This window comes from Lontra canadensis, unplaced genomic scaffold (genome assembly GCF_010015895.1).
Source record: "Lontra canadensis isolate GAN:19392208 unplaced genomic scaffold, GSC_riverotter_1.0 scaffold1, whole genome shotgun sequence".
Taxonomy (NCBI): Eukaryota; Metazoa; Chordata; class Mammalia; order Carnivora; family Mustelidae; genus Lontra; species Lontra canadensis.
The window spans coordinates 81,417,524-81,435,288 of NW_022630995.1; the positions used below are offsets into that span (position 1 = coordinate 81,417,524).

The window sequence follows — 17,765 nt, forward strand, 5'->3', positions numbered from 1 at the left end:
AGCCTCCAGAACTGTGAGAAAAAAATTTCTGTTGCTGAAGCCACCAAATCTCTGTTGTTTCATTATGGCAGTCCTAGTAATATACACATGTATCTAAAACCCCATACAATCACAATTTTTTTCTGAATTATTTTGATAGTAAGTTATGGACTATCATGTCCCTTACCTTTAAATACTTCTGTGTGCATTTTCTAAAAATAAGATTATTTTCTTGCAAACCCAAAGTACAGTTAACAAAATCAGAAAATATAACATCAATATAGTACCATTCACCTAATCCAGTCTGTATGCAAATTAATTTTCAATTTAAAAAGGTTTTTCAATGTATTAAACTAGAGCTAGATACAGATCAAGAGAAAACACACATATAAAAGGAGTAACTTTAAAAACAGTCTATAAGTGAATAATGTTAATAGGTATGCTTTACCTTTTCATGTGGCCTACAGGGTTCTCCAGGACCAATTTGTAGACATAAAATGAGGATGAGGATAATGACAGTAACTACACCTCATAGCATTGTTTTGAGAATTAAATGAGTTAAAGTGCAAAATGCTTAGGACAATATCTGGAACACAATAAGCATTATATTACTATTCTAGCTTTCTGGCCTCATTATTTTTATTTCCAATTGCCCTCACGAACCCTATCATCTGCTACTCAAACTGTACATCTACGTATGTTTTTTCCCCTCTGCTTAGAATATCCTCTCACTGTCTAAAGAAAAAAATCTATTTATAGAGATTTAGCTCTCCAAGGGGCTACATCTGATCACTTTAAGCATTTAGGTATCCTTCTGTTGCGTTCCTGGAACTTATGTATATTTCTTGTTTGTTTGTTTTTTTAAGATTTTATTTATTTATTTGATAGAGAGAGAAATCATAAGTAGGCAGAGAGGCAGGCAGAGAGAGAGGGGGAAGCAGGCTCCCTGCTGAGCAGAAAGCCCAACATGGGGCTCGATCCCAGGACCCTGGGATCATGACCCGAGCCGAAGGTAGAGGCTTAACCCACTGAGCCACCCAGGTGTCCCTGCACATTTCTATTTAAACCATATGCATTCAGTGCTATGCTATGAATTTGGAAGCAGGTTCCACATTATTTTTATTTGGGTTGTCATAACTTAGCATATATTAGGCACTTAAATATTTGCTGAATAAATGAATGTAACAAAGAACATCAATGAAGACTGAATGTATCAAAATTTTGATTTAGAGATTTATATGTATTTGTTTTTAAAGACTTTATTTATTTGAGAGAGAAAGAGCAGGGAAGAGAGGCAGAGGAAGAGAGAGGGAGAGTCTTAAGCCCAACACAGAACTCAAGTTCACGACCCTGAGATCAATACCTAAGCAGAAACAAAGAGTCAGACACTTAACCAGCTACCACCCAGGCACCCCAGAGATTTATATTTAGAACACACAGAATTTTAAACAAGTTTTCATCCTTGGAATTGAAAATTATTTACTTTTGTTAAAATATATTACAACTAATAATGACATATGGCAGTGGCTTGTGACAGGGTTTGATCTACTTACCCTAATATTCATTTAGGATAGACACACTCTTCCCATCCCTGTCACCCCCCTCCACCTTTCAAACAATACGTTACAGGAGTGGAGGGCATTTCTATTCTGATAATAGAAGAGGAAGAAAGTTTTGCTGGATGATGGCTGTTTTGGGATAGGAAAGGATATAAGACAGAGCACAGCACACATTTATTTAAGTAAATAAAACAGATGACCTGCCTTTCAGCCAGAATTTCTCTAAAATTTGAATAAATTATACTTGAATATCAAGGATATTGTAAAATTCAATTAAACTCACAAATAATATAAAATACCTGCATCATCATGCGTCTTCTAACTGTGTCAAAGGGATAAGAAAGAATTCCAGAACATGTGGTCACAACTTGAGCAATGAAAAAGGAGACAAGAAATGGGGTTTCCTTTGGTTTTGGTAATAAGCCCTAGAAAAGAAATCAATATGTCAAGTAACCATCTAAATTTCCAAAATATCTTAAATTCTTAAGTCAAAGGATAACTCCTATAATGCAAGAGGGTTCTATTATACTTAAAATGCAATAAAACACAGTTGGATTTAATGTGGAAAGATTAAAACAGTATCAGGAGATCAATAAGAAAGAAATATGCCACACATGACTTTACTTTAAAAGCATATCTGAAAAAAGAAAGCATACTTGCTATTACCAGAGATTTGTTATTAATGGCAAACAGTAAGGGAAATAGCTGCCAGTGACCAAACAAGTTTTTAGCTCTTCTTCATAGTTGAAAAATCATTAAATAATGCCTGATATTATCATTAACAGGTATTTAATAAACATCTTTAAAGCCCTAAGCTAGTGAAGAAACACTTCTAAATTTCATAACTACTATAGGTGATAATAAAGAAAAACAGAGGGAGGGCATACATAAAATTTTCCATGACTAAATATACATAAGAACTTGTTAATTTCCATTAATCTGTCTAAAAAATACACAAGAAACTGAAAATAACATGCCCAGACCACAATAAAAATAATCTATAATTACATTCATACTAATGAGGGAAGGCCAAGACAATATGTAAAACATATAAATTTCCCTCAAGTTTTAATCTTATCTAGTAAATAATACTAATATTAATTTCCCTGCTTCCTTTTTTAAGAGACTATGAGCATGGGATTTTTGTTTGCCACTTAACACAAATTACTTAACTATTCCTAGGTTATCTTTAAAATGGAGATACTAAAAGCTATCCTAGGATATTACTAGGAAGTATTTAACAAAGTTCCTAGAACTAAGTAGTAACTCAAAATATGGTAACCATTATTATAATTTTCCTCTTTCCTACTTTATGGAAATACTGTTAAAATCTGAAATGAAAAGGCAAATTGCAGAACAACCTGGAGAATACAATATAGAATCTAATAGAACCCAAGTGATAACTGAGCTCTAGAAGCATTTATTACATTTAATTAGTTATGCCTTGCTTGCTTTTTAAAATGATGAGATGGTAAGCTGATTATCCTCATGTAAGAAAGTGATAATGAAGTGAATGTAAAATCAGAAAAACTGTTAGAAGATGCCTTTCTATATGCTAAAGATTTGATTTAATTATGATGTAAGGCTAATTAATTAGCACATTTTCTATTTGCAACATGATGTATAGTGAGTCTGTCCGTGGCAAACAGCACAAAAACTTAATGTTTGTGTTTATGTTTTATATCTAAAGTCAGATCCATAATAGAATTATAATTCAATAAGGTTATGGCAAAGTCACAATTAAAGAGATTCTATAATGTTTCTTATTTCATCATTTATTTTGATTTCTATAATTAAAAGCAAGAGTTCATAGCTGAACAAACTACTAGTTAAGACAATAAAAAGAAACAAACCATGTATTTAGTATATACCAGTTAAATCCCCAAATTACCTTAACTGTGTCATATGCTCCGAAATAGGAGGCTCGGTACACAATGATACCCTGAACTGAAACACCAAACCCTTGGTACAAACCAACAATTCCGTCTGATTTTGCTATTTTTATAATACAGTCACCTAAACCCTTGAATTGTCGCTCTTCAGGACCTAAAATAAAGCCATTTAAAATGTATTAGCAACATTATATACATTATATATCAGATAAACACTTTAATCAAAGTAAATTAATCTTACAGATTTAAAGTATCTTCTTAAACTGCCATTTAGAAATTTTTCTAATAAAAATGGACACAAATCAAAATCCTCCCATTTCTTTAAAGAGAATTAAGGTTTCAAAAATATCTTAAAAGATTTTAACTGAAAATATTAATCTCTTATAAAAACAATCTAATTCAAGCAATTTGACTGGCTTAAAACATTTCAATAAAATTACCAGAAGCTACTGACTGGAATTCAGAAAATACTTGGGAATGAAAAATTCTATGACTTGCTTCAGTTGAAAGGCGAAAGACAGACACAGTAAAAAGACAAAGTTAAAAACTACCAGTTATGGACATTGAGGAGGGTATTTGCTATGGTAACTGCTGTGAAGTGTGTAAACCTGGAGATTCACAGACCTGTACCCTGGGGCTAATAATACATTATATGTTAATAAAAAATTAAAAATTAAAAAAAAAAACTACCAACTTTAAGAATCATTAACATTTTAGATGAGTTATTATAATAGTGTTTGCTGGTTTTAATTTTATTTTCCCTTCACCTAGAACTCCTTGACAATATTTTAAAAATATTGTATATAAAATATAGTCTTCAAAATAAACTAATTTCTCCCAATTCTGATAGAAAACTACAGAACTAAAAACAAGATGCAGGAATTTTTGTCACTTTCTTAATAACAAGAAAATTTAAACTGCCAGTTGAACATGTTAAATGGAACTCATTATTTTCATCTTTGCTCAAACTGCTACGACTTCTGAGGCATTTTTTCTAACCAGCTTATCTAAAACTGATGTCACTCCCTGCTCCTAAATATTTTTGTATGTCATTTATTGCTAAATTACAGTATATTTTGGTCATTCATTCATTTTTTCATTACTTCTGTCTTCCCCTAGACCATAAAGTACTTGAGCCATGAGCTCCATGTTTTTTAAAATATTTTTAAAGATGTATTGATTTATTGATTTGACAGAGAAAGAAAGAGAGAGAGATCACAAGTAGGCAGAGAGGGAGGCAGAGAGAGAGGGGAAAAGCAGGCTCCTTGCCGAGCGGGGAGCCCAATGCGGGGCTCGATCCCAGGACCCTGAGATCATGACCTGAGCCAAAGGCAGAGGTTTAATCCACTGAGCCACCCAGGCGCTCCGAGCTCCATGTTTTATATGGGGGGGGGGTCTATGTGTATGTCTCTCATCTTATAGCTGAGGCATGCCTTGGTCCCGGCAGGGACTCAATTAAGTATTTGTTGAATAAATCTCTGCTTTCTTAGGAAATTACACTAAAATGGTAATAAAAGAACAAAACAGGTTTAAAGCCATATAGGCAAGAACAGTACATGGCAGAGAATGAAAACCACAAATTTTAGCAAATGGAAAGGAGAAGGAGGAGTAGTAACTCACTCAGAGCAGAAAAAGCTGAAACCTATGTTCCTGCAGAGAGAAAAGCAAGCCATTTTACACCAATAACCTCAGAAAGACTTAAAAATTAGAAGAACTAAGTATTGCTCTTTTGGGGCCACATGGGTGGCTCAGTGGGTTAAGCCTCTGCTTTCGGTTTGGGTCATGATCTCAGGGTCCTGGGATCAAGCCCCCATCGGGCTCCCTGCTCAGCGAGGAGCCTGCTTTCCCCTCTCTCTTTGCCTGCCCCTCTGCCTACTTGTGATCTCTGTCAAATAAATAAATAAAATCTTAAAAAAAGAAAAGTATTGCTCTTGCAGTGAAAACAAAGTAGCATCTGGATGCTCAAAACCTCATCCTTGAGCTGCCAAGTGAGTTACTCCTCTGCCATCCTCAGAACTGAACACAAGGCTCCAGACTGAAAGGGGCCAATTGAGCTACTTCCACAATTGCTGAAAAAGCCTCAAAAGATATACCATTGTGAAATGTCAAGATCATCAGGGACATAAGGTAATTAAAAGAAAAAAAAGTCACATACAAAAGAATTCGCAGTTAGAAGATCAGTTTCTTTTTCTTTTTTTTTTTTAAGATTTTATTTATTTGACAGAGAGAGAGAGAGATCACAAGTAGGCAGAGAGGCAGGCAGAGAGGGAGGGGGAAGCAGACTCCCCGCTGAGCAGAGAGCCCAACACAGCTTGATCCCAGGACCCTGAGACCACGTCAGAGCCAAAGACAGAGGCTTAACCCACCCTCTCAGCCACCCAGGCACCCCAGGAAATCAGTTTCTTAAGAGCAATATTAGAAACAAGAATCCAGAAAAATGCTTTCAAAATTGTGAAACAAAGAAACTTTAAAGTATAATTTTACATATTGCCAAATATTAAGTAAAAGGGTAAAACAGATTTTTTTTTAGACATGCAATATTTCAATGTATCTCCTATACACTGTTCTCAAAAAGCTCAGAAAGCTATTAAAGAGCATAATCTACCAAAACAAGAGTATAACAAAAACACAGAAAGATGTTATACATAAAATAAGTAAGGTAAGAGGCAAAGGGAATCTCTAGGATAAGAGCTGTGTATGTAACCTAGGGAAGAGCCATAGTTGAAACAGGAATAAGTTCAGGGAGGGATATAAGAGGTGGCTCTCTAGGAAAAAACTGGAAGTGAGTTAAAAGAAGTCTTTGCATTTGCTCTCTTGATATCACAGTGCTGGCCTTCCCCTTCCTTCTTTCTAGGGAAAAGAAAAAAGTAGTAATCTTTAGTCTCAAGACTCTACCATTTAGTTGAGGGTAAGATTTTTAGAATGTATTTCATGCTGTCATTATAGCAAACTCTACAATAAATAATGCTTCACTCAAAACACAAAGAAGGGAGAGTTAGTATTTTTGAAAATCCTGTACCTTTTCCAATATCAGCACCTAATCGGGTTCGGGCAAAGTCTAGCGGATAAACTACACATAAGGATGTTGCTCCAGCAGCTCCACCAGAAGCCAGGTTTGCCAAAAACCACCTCCAGAACTGAAACACATTAATTAAAAAGTGGTTATTAAACTGTAGAATCTGTTTAAAAGTCTTATTTTTATGAAGGTTAAAAAGTCAGATTTATAAACTGCTCTTTTAAAGTAAACGTCTATAATAATGTGTATCATATTATCCAAAATATTTCCCTTCATGTCCATGAAGCCTTTGTTTCTTTCCAGGCTGTATGGGAGATACAGTTTAAGTGCTGATATAAAGAAATACCAACATATTTTAATTGTCTTTAGCAAAAGTAGCCCAAATTAGCAAATAAGGCCACATATGATAATCGTCTCTTTAGACTATATAAATTTTTTGTTAATAACTCGTATTATGGTTAAAATGTCAGGGATCTATGGAGGCTTTAGTTGTACCCTTTTTTTTTTTTGGTATGGGGCAATAATACTTCATAATGCTATAATTTTACTTTGCAATTTTAGTAGATATTTAAGCAGCTCAAAATTTAACAGCTCAAAAAATATAGTATTTTCAGCTGCTAACATGAAAATTAGCAGAAATCAATTATAATATAGTTGAGCAGTGTGTAACTTAGGCCTTATTGATCTACTGGTTCACATGGATTGTTGAGGTTCTTTTTCATAAATATTTTAAATGTGCCCTGCTTGGTCCAATAAACTGCTTTTCAACATCTAGAGCTTACTGGAGAAGAATATTTGAATTGGAGTGGTTATAGAAAATCTATTGAAGGCCACTGTAACCATTTAAAATACATTAAAATGAATAATATTCTAATCAAGTTCAGTTTCTTGTTTTATTCTCTGGCCTTTATTTCTAACAATAGTTTTTAAGTCTCAGATAGCTTTGGAACTCTCAATTTTCTCTTGGCCTAGAAAGACTTTCCTAACTTTTTTAAACAAAAAGTTACTAATTTATACTCTAATTCAAATTCAACTTCTTCCATGAAACCTCTGATCTCTAAACCTACCCAAATCTATGTGTAATCATCTCCTTCTATAAATACTTCAGCTCTCAAGAGAATTAGAAGTGAATCCTGTGACCAATATGTAAAATATGTCAACATGTTCTAGATTCTCAATTTAAATAGTATTTACAATCACTTCCTACTTTCAATTTATAAGTATTTATATACATGTCTTATCTTACCTCATGTAGACCATAAATTTCTGAGAGTTAGGATTATTATCATTTAAGAGTTTTACTGAGATGTATTTATATACCATACAATTTACCAATGTAAATTTGCCATACAATCCAATGGATTGTTAATATTTTCAGATTGTTCAACCATTATCAGTTTCAAAACATTTTTATCAGCTCCCCCCAAAAAGCCCTATACCAACGGAGTGACCAGAAGTCACTCCATGTCCTCCCCATGCCCCTGAGTCTGAGGTAACCATCAAGCTACTTACTGTCCCTATAGATTTGCCTATTATGGACATTTCCTACACATGGAATAACACAGTATGTAGTCTTTTGTGACTGACTTCTTTCTTTTAACATAATATTTTCAAGGTTCACCCATATGGTAGCAAGTATTAGCATTTCATTTTTTTAAATTTTTTTTAAAGATTTTATTTATTTATTTGACAGACAGAAATCACAAGTAGACAGAGAGGCAGACAGAGAGAGAGAGGAGGAAGCAGGCTTCCTGCTGAGCAGAGAGCCCGATGCGGGGCTCGATCCCAGGACCCTGAGATCACGACCTGAGCTGAAGGCAGAGGCTTTAACACACTGAGCCACCCAGGCACCCCAGCATTTCATTTTTTTAAAAAGATTTTATTTATTTGACAGAGAGATAGAGAACTCAAGTAGGCAGAGCGGCAGGCAGAGGTAGAGGGAGAGAGAGAGGCAGGCTCTCCAATGCAGGGCTCGATCCCCAGGACGCTGGGATCATGACCTGAGCCCAAGGGTAGCCGCTTAACTGACTGAGCCACCCAGGCACCCCCCTTTTTAAATTGCCAAATAAAATTCCATTATATGAAGTTACCACATGTTATTTGCCCATTCATCAGTTCATGGACATTTTGGTTGTTTGCACTTTTTTGAAGCCAAGATTCTTAATTCATCTGTTTATTTTACGAAACAAGTTATGGGCCTTGCCCAAAGTAATGGTAATGCATTCAATAAATATCTACTTAATGAGGTACTGGTAATACCACATATTGTCCTCCGACTATCATGGCTCCTTTTCAGTGAAACTCCTAGGTTTTGTATGGGTAGACATGTTTCATAATCACCCAGAGATAATTAGATCAGGAGATTACATCTGACCCCAGGATAGCTAATCTATAATCTAATAGATAATCTGTAACCTGGTAGAAAAAATGAGTTGGACCAAAGTCTGTTTCTTGGGAATTTAACTCTAAAATTCTATGCCAATTAGCAGTAAGGACAGAAATGGAAAAGGTATTAAATAACTATTTTTAGGTCTCAGTCTTCTTTGAGACTGTTGCAATCAATAGATCCTCTTCCAATAAAAACCACATATGTATAAACACACTTTTAATGGTTTAAGGTATTCTTTAAACATTCATGGATCCCGGGAAGGCAGATCAATGACTTTCTGCGTGGATTATCATAAAATTTATTACTCAAACTATGACACTTCTGACAGTGGAAGTGGGGCTTTGGAAAAAATGACACAGGCAGGCAGAACATGTCTAAGTAGTATTGCCAACTTTCTGACCAAAGAAAGGAAGAGGGAAGGAGGAAAGACTGAAGGCAGCAAGGAGAGGGAGACAGGAAGTATCTATGTTGAATCATAATCTTGCAAGTGTTTGTATAACAAAAAAAATCTATCCCTTCAAAATTATGCTTGAAAATAAAACAGACCCAAAGGAGGTGGTACATCAGTATAAGTGAGAGTTTCAATTATTGAAAGTCAGTAATTTCAGATATTACTATATCATAAAAGGAGAGGGCAAAGAGAAGAGTCAGGGAGGGAGAGGAGGTTGAAAGAATCTGAGGGTTTTGGAGGAAGATAATCTTGTTTATTTTGTAGACAAATAGGTAATCGTGTTAATGGGCTCAAGGATGCACTGAAGAACAAATGCTCTAGAAGCGAAATTGTTTCTAACAAAGTTTGTCTGGGCAGGAAAGAGCTAGAAGAAGTTCTAGTCCAAGATTAAGAGTCTGATGCTTAACTGTCAAGGGTTATATTAGAAGCTACTAAAAGGGGGCAGAGAAACATTTTGTACCCAGGCTCAGCTAAGTTTCACTCAGTGTAGTCACCTCAGTTGACATAGAAAGAGTCCAGTTGAAGGATCTAAGTTTGGGAGTTAGAAAGACCTGAACAAATGGTTTGGACAAGTGCTCTCACCTCTGAGTCTTGCTTTCCTTAGCTTTACATCTAAGATAAAAATAACTACCTCAAAGAGTGAGGTGAAAATTCAGTGAAACAGTATATAGTAGCCTATAGCTCCCATCATGGTTGTTGTTGTTATTATTATTTAAAGTAATAATGGAGATGGACGTGGAGCCCAACATGGGGCTTGAACTTACAACTTTGAGATCAGGACTTGAGCCAAGATTAAGAGTCTGATGCTTAACTGACTGAACCACCCAGACATCTCCTCACCATGGTTATTTTTTAAAAACTTCGTATTTTTAAATAATTGCAGATTCACATGCATCCTAAGAAATGATACAGAGAGAGTATATAAACCCTTCAACTAATTTCCCCTAATATCTAGCATAACTATAGTAGAAAAAATCAACACTGATAAAAACTTATTCAGATTTCACCAATTTTACATCTATTTGTTTGTGTGTGTGTTTAAATATATGTAATTTTATCACATATGCAGATTCATGTGACCACTGCCACAGTCAATAGTTCCGTGATAAAGATCTCTCAATGCTACCCTTTTATTTTATTTCATTTTTTAAAGATTTTATTTATTCAACAGACAGAGATCACAAGTAGGCAGAGAGGCAGGCAGAGAAAGAGGGGGAAACAGGCTCCCTGCTCAGCAGAGAACACGATATGGGGCTCGATCCCAGAACCCTGAGATCATGACCTGAGCCGAAGGCAGAGGCTTAACCCACTGAGCCACCCAGGCGCCCCTCGATGCTACCCTTTTAAAGCCATAACCACCTCCCTCTCTTCTGGCAACCATTACATTATTTTTATCTCAATGATTTTAACATTTCAAGAATGTTATATAAATGAAATCAGAAAGCAAATTTTGAGATTTTTTTTTCACTTAGCTTCCAAAGTTGCTACACGTTATCAAGTTTGTTCTTTAAAAAATTATAAAATACACATAACATAAAACTTAATCATTTTAGTCTTTAAAAAAATTATTTATTTGAGAGAAAAATCATGCAGGGGAAGGGGCAAGGGGAGAGAAAGAGAGAAAATCTCAAGCAGACTCCCCGCTGAACATGGAGCCCAACCTGGGGCTCTACCTTAGGACACTGAAATCATGACCCGGGCCAAAACCAGGAGTCAGGCACTTAACCCACTGAGCCACCCAAGTGCCCCTGACTTCAGCTATTTTTAAGTGTATAATTCAGTGATACTAAGTACATTCACAATAACATAAAAATATCACTCTTTTTGGGGTGCCTGGTGGTTCAGTCGGTTAAGCACCCGACATTGGCTCAGGTTATGATATTGGATCTCTGGGAGGGAGCCCCAAGTTGGGCTGCCCACTCATGGGAAGTCTTCTTGTCCCTCTGCTCCTCCCCCGTTTGTACTCTCTCTCAAATAATGAAATAAAATAATTTTTAAAAAACCCAATACATCACTACTCTCTACTTCCAAACCTCATCATCCCAAATAGAAACCCTGTACCCATTAGATAAAACTCCCATTAACATTTGTTAATGAAGTATAAATGGTGAGGGACGCCTGGATGGCTCAGTGGGTTAAGGTTCTGCTTTTGATTCAGGTCATGATCCTAGGATCCTGGGATCCAACCCTACCTCAGGTTCCTTGCTCAGCAGGAAGCCTGCTTCTCCCTCTCATTCTGCCTGCTGCTCCTCTTGCTTGTGTTGTCTTTTCTCTCTCAAAATAAATAAATAAATGAATGAATACATAAATCTATCTTAAAAATATATATAAATTGTGAAAAAATGGGAATAAAGGATATGAAAAGAAATTTAAAAAGGCAGCAACAAAGGAATGTTCCACAAATAGCTGCTTTTATAAAAAACCTCCTAGGAAAGCTTAATTGGTTGGTTGGCTTGCTGGGGGAAAGAGAAAGGATAAAGGGGAAGAGAGACTTTATAAGGGTAAAAGGACGACCTTAAGAGTGAAGTAGGTGGGGGAGGAGTCAAGATGGCGGAGAAGTAGCAGGCTGAGACTACTTCAGGTAGCAGGAGATCAGCTAGATAGCTTATCTAAAGATTGCAAACACCTACAAATCCAACGGGAGATCGAAGAGAAGAAGAACAGCAATTCTAGAAACAGAAAATCAACCACTTTCTGAAAGGTAGGACTGGCGGAGAAGTGAATCCAAAGCGACGGGAAGATAGCGGGGGGAGGGGCCAGCTCCCGGCAAGCGGCGGAGCAACGGAGCACAAAATCAGGACTTTTAAAAGTCTGTTCCGCTGAGGGACATCGATCCAGAGGATTAACCGGGGTGAAGCGCACGCGGGGTCAGCGTGGCCTCAGGTCCCGCAGGGTCACAGAAGGATCGGGGGTGTCTGAGTGTCGCAGAGCTTACAGGTATTAGAACGGGGAAGCCGACAGAGCAGAGGAGTGAGCTCTAAGCTCGGGTTTACCTTGAACTGCTCGCAGGCTTAGTCAGCTCGGAGCGCGGCCAGAGGCCAGGGTGACGGGAGCAATTGGGCGCTGCTCTCTGAGGGCGCACTGAGGAGTGGGGCCCCAGACTCTTGGCTCCTCCGGGCCGGAGACTGGGAGGCCGCCATCTTCATTCCCACCCTCCGGAACTCTACGGAAAGCGCTCAGGGAACAAAAGCTCCCGAAAGCAAACCCGAGAGGATTACTCAGCCCGGCCCCTGGTAAGGGCGGTGCAACTCCACCTGGGGCAAAGACACTTGAGAATCACTACAACAGGCCCCTCCCCCAGAAGATCAACAAGAAACCCAGCCAGGACCAAGTTCACTTACGAGGAGTGCAGTTTCAATACCAAGGAGAGCAGCGGAATTCCAGAGGAGGAGAAAACAAAGCGCGGAACTCATGGCTTTCTCCCCATGATTCTTTAGCCTTGCAGTTAATTTAATTTTTTTTTCTTTTTCAATATTTTTTCTCTTCTGCTAAATTTTTTTAACTTTTACCCTTTTCTAATGTTTTTTAACTAGTTTATCTAATATATATTTATTTTTTTCCTTTTTATATTTTTTCATTATTGGTTTTCTTTTTTTGTTTCTTTTTTCTTTTTTCTTCTTTTTTTCTTTCTGAACCTCTTTTTATCCCCCCCCCCCACGATTTGGGATCTCTTCTGATTTGGCTAAAGCATATTTTCCTGGGGTTGTTGCCACCCTTTTAGTATTTTACTTGTTCCTTCATATACTCTTATCTGGACAAAATGACAAGGCGGAAAAATTCACCACAAAAAAAAGAACAAGAGGCAGTACCAAAGGCTAGGGACCTAATCAATACAGACATTGGTAATATGTCAGATCTAGAGTTCAGAATGACGATTCTCAAGGTTCTAGCTGGGATCGAAAAAGGCATGGAAGATATTAGAGAAACCCTCTCGGGAGATTTAAAAGCCCTTTCTGGAGAAATAAAAGAACTAAAATCTAATCAAGTTGAAATAAAAAAAGCTATTAATGAGGTGCAATCAAAAATGGAGGCTCTCACTGCTAGGATAAATGAGGCAGAAGAAAGAATTAGTGATACAGAAGACGAAATGACAGAGAATAAAGAAGCTGAGCAAAAGAGGGACAAACAGCTACTGGACCACGAGGGCAGAATTCGAGAGATAAGTGACACCATAAGACGAAACAACATTAGAATAATTGGGATTCCAGAAGAAGAAGAAAGAGAGAGGGGAGCAGAAGGTATATTGGAGAGAATTATTGGAGAGAATTTCCCCAATATGGCAAAGGGAACAAGCATCAAAATCCAGGAGGTTCAGAGAACCGCCCTCAAAATCAATAAGAATAGGTCCACACCCCGTCACCTAATAGTAAAATTTACAAGTCTTAGTGACAAAGAGAAAATCCTGAAAGCAGCCCGGGAAAAGAAGTCTGTAACATACAATGGTAAAAATATTAGATTGGCAGCAGACTTATCCACAGAGACCTGGCAGGCCAGAAAGAGCTGGCATGATATATTCAGAGTACTAAACGAGAAAAACATGCAGCCAAGAATACTATATCCAGCTAGGCTATCATTGAAAATAGAAGGAGAGATTAAAAGCTTCCAGGACAAACAAAAACTGAAAGAATTTGCAAACACCAAGCCAGTTCTACAGGAAATATTGAAAGGGGTCCTCTAAGCAAAGAGAGACCCTAAAAGTAGTAGATCAGAAAGGAACAGAGACAATATACAATAACAGTCACCTTACAGGCAATACAATGGCACTAAATTCATATCTCTCAATAGTTACCCTGAATGTTAATGGGCTAAATGCCCCAATCAAAAGACACAGGGTATCAGAATGGATAAAAAAACAAAACCCATCTATATGTTGCCTACAAGAAACTCATTTTAAACCCGAAGACACCTTCAGATTTAAAGTGAGGGGGTGGAAAAGAATTTACCATGCTAATGGACATCAGAAGAAAGCAGGAGTGGCAATCCTTATATCAGATCAATTAGATTTTAATCCAAAGACTATAATAAGAGATGAGGAAGGACACTATATCATACTCAAAGGATCTGTCCCACAAGAAGATCTAACAATTTTAAATATCTATGCCCCTAACGTGGGAGCAGCCAACTATATAAACCAATTAATAACAAAATCAAAGAAACATATCAACAATCATACAATAATAGTAGGGGACTTTAACACTCCCCTCACTGAAATGGACAGATCATCCAAGCAAAAGATCAACAAGGAAATAAAGGCCTTAAATGACACACTGGACCACATGGACATCACAGATATATTCAGAACATTTCATCCCAAAGCAAAAGAATACACATTCTCCTCTAGTGCATATGGAACATTCTCCAGAATAGATCACATCCTCGGTCCTAAATCAGGTCTCAACCGGTATCAAAAGATTGGGATCATTCCCTGCATATTTTCAGACCACAATGCTCTGAAGCTAGAACTCAATCACAAGAGGAAATTTGGAAAGAACCCAAATACATGGAGACTAAACAGCATCCTTCTAAAGAATGAATGGGTCAACCAGGAAATTAAAGAAGAATTGAAAAAAGTCATGGAAACAAATGATATTGAAAATACAACGGTTCAAAATCTGTGGGACACAACAAAGGCAGTCCTGAGAGGAAAATATATAGCGGTACAAGCCTTTCTCAAGAAACAAGAAAGGTCTCAGGTACACAACCTAACCCTACACCTAAAGGAGCTGGAGAAAGAACAAGAAAGAAACCCTAAACCCAGCAAGAGAAGAGAAATCATAAAGATCAGAGCAGAAATCAATTAAATAGAAACCAAAAAAACAATAGAACAAATCAATGAAACTAGGAGCTGGTTCTTTGAAAGAATTAATAAGATTGATAAACCCCTGGCCAGACTTATCAAAAAGAAAAGAGAAAGGACCCAAATAAATAAAATCATGAATGAAAGAGGAGAGATCACAACTAACACCAAAGAAATACAGACAATTATAAGAACATATTATGAGCAACTCTATGCCAACAAATTTGACAATCTGGAAGAAATGGATGCATTCCTAGAGACATATAAACTACCACAACTGAACCAGGAAGAAATAGAAAGCCTGAACAGACCCATAACCAGTAAGGAGATTGAAACAGTCATCAAAAATCTCCAAACAAACAAAAGCCCAGGGCCAGATGGCTTCCCGGGGGAATTCTACCAAACATTTAAAGAAGAACTAATTCCTATTCTCCTGAAACTGTTCCAAAAAAATAGAAATGGAAGGAAAACTTCCAAACTCATTTTATGAGGCCAGCATCACCTTGATCCCAAAACCAGACAAGGATCCCATCAAAAAAGAGAACTACAGACCAATATCCTTGATGAACACAGATGCAAAAATTCTCACCAAAATACTAGCCAATAGGATTCAACAGTACATTAAAAGGATTATTCACCACGACCAAGTGGGATTTATTCCAGGGCTGCAAGGTTGGTTCAACATCCGCAAATCAATCAATGTGATACAACACATTAATAAAAGAAAGAACCATATGATACTCTCCATAGATGCTGAAAAAGCATTTGACAAAGTACAGCATCTCTTCCTGATCAAAACTCCTCAAAGTGTAGGGATAGAGGGCACATACCTCAATATTATCAAAGCCATCTATGAAAAACCCATCGCAAATATCATTCTCAATGGAGAAAAACTGAAAGCTTTTCCTCTAAGGTCAGGAACACGGCAGGGATGCCGTTATCACCACTGCTATTCAACATAGTACTAGAAGTCCCAGCCTCAGCAATCAGACAACATAAAGAAATTAAAGGCATCCAAATTGGCAAGGAAGAAGTCAAACTATCACTCTTCGCAGATGATATGATACTATATGTGGAAAACCCAAAAAACTCCACTCCAAAACTGCTAGAACTTGTACAGGAATTCAGTAAAGTGTCAAGATATAAAATCAATGCACAGAAATCAGTTGCATTTCTCTACACCAACAACAAGACAGAAGAAAGAGAAATTAAGGAGTCCATCCCATTTACAATTGCACCCAAAACTATAAGATACCTAGGAATAAACCTAACCAAAGAGACTAAGAATCTATACACAGAAAACTATAAAGTACTCATGAAAGAAATTGAGGAAGACACAAAGAAATGGAAAAATGTTCCATGCTCCTGGATTGGAAGAATAAATATTGTGAAAATGTCTATGCTACCTAAAGCAATCTACACATTTCACGCAATTCCTATCAAAGTACCATCCATTTTTTTCAAAGAAATGGAACAAATAATCTTAAAATTTATATGGAACCAGAAAAGACCGCGAATAGCCAAAGGAATATTGAAAAAGAAAGCCAAAGTTGATGGCGTCACAATTCCGGACTTCAAGCTCTATTACAAAGCTGTCATCATCAAGACAGCATGGTACTGGCACAAAAACAGACACATAGATCAATGGAACAGAATAGAGAGCCCAGAAATAGACCCTCAACTCTATGGTCAACTCATCTTCGACAAAGCAGGAAAGAATGTCCAATGGAAAAAAGACAGCCTCTTCAATAAATGGTGTTGGGAAAATTGGACAGCCACATGCAGAAAAATGAAATTGGATCATTTCCTTACACCACACACGAAAATAGACTCAAAATGGATGAAGGACCTCAATGTGAGAAAGGAATCCATCAACATCCTTGAGGAGAACACAGGCAGCAACCTCTTTGACCTCAGCCGCAGCAACATCTTCCTAGGAACATCGCCAAAGGCAAGGGAAGCAAGGGCAAAAATGAACTATTGGGATTTTATCAAGATCAAAAGCTTTTGCACAGCAAAGGAAACAGTTCACAAAACCAAAAGACAACTGACAGAATGGGAGAAGATATTTGCAAATGACATATCAGATAAAGGGCTAGTGTCCAGAATCTATAAAGAACTTAGCAAACTGAACACCCAAAGAACAAATAATCCAATCAAGAAATAGGCAGAAGACATGAACAGACATTTCTGCAAAGAAGACATCCAGATGGCCAACAGACACATGAAAAAGTGCTCCATATCACTCGGCATCAGGGAAATACAAATCAAAAGCACAATGAGAAACCACCTCACACCAGTCAGAATGGCTAAAATTAACAAGTCCGGAAATGACAGATGCTGGCGAGGATGCGAAGAAAGGGGAACCCTCCTACACTGTTGGTGGGAATGCAAGATGGTGCAACCACTCTGGAAAACAGCATGGAGGTTCCTCAAAATACTGAAAATAGAGCTATCCTACAACCCAGCAATTGCACTACTGGGTATATCCCCTAAAGATACAAACGTGGTGTTCCGAAGGGACACGTGCACCTGAATGTTTATAGCAGCAATGTCTACGATAGCCAAACTATGGAAAGAAGCTAGATGTCCATCAACGGACGAATGGATAAAGAAGATGTGGTATATATACACAATGGAATACTATGCAGCCATCAAAAGAAATGAAATCTTGCCATTTGC

General features: G+C 37.2%; 1 protein-coding gene across 1 annotated transcript in view; it reads right to left on the minus strand.

Moving 5' to 3' along the window:
• The window catches only part of SLC25A31 (solute carrier family 25 member 31), a 30,001-nt gene that overhangs the window by 2,931 nt on the left and 9,305 nt on the right, over window positions 1–17,765 (minus strand). Inside the window, exons 3-5 of the mRNA XM_032858019.1 lie at window positions 6,450–6,567; window positions 3,430–3,584; window positions 1,838–1,963 (exon numbers count right to left, since the gene is read on the minus strand). Coding sequence (XP_032713910.1) covers window positions 1,838–1,963; window positions 3,430–3,584; window positions 6,450–6,567 — 399 coding nt within the window. The remainder of the gene's footprint in view (window positions 1–1,837; window positions 1,964–3,429; window positions 3,585–6,449; window positions 6,568–17,765) is intronic.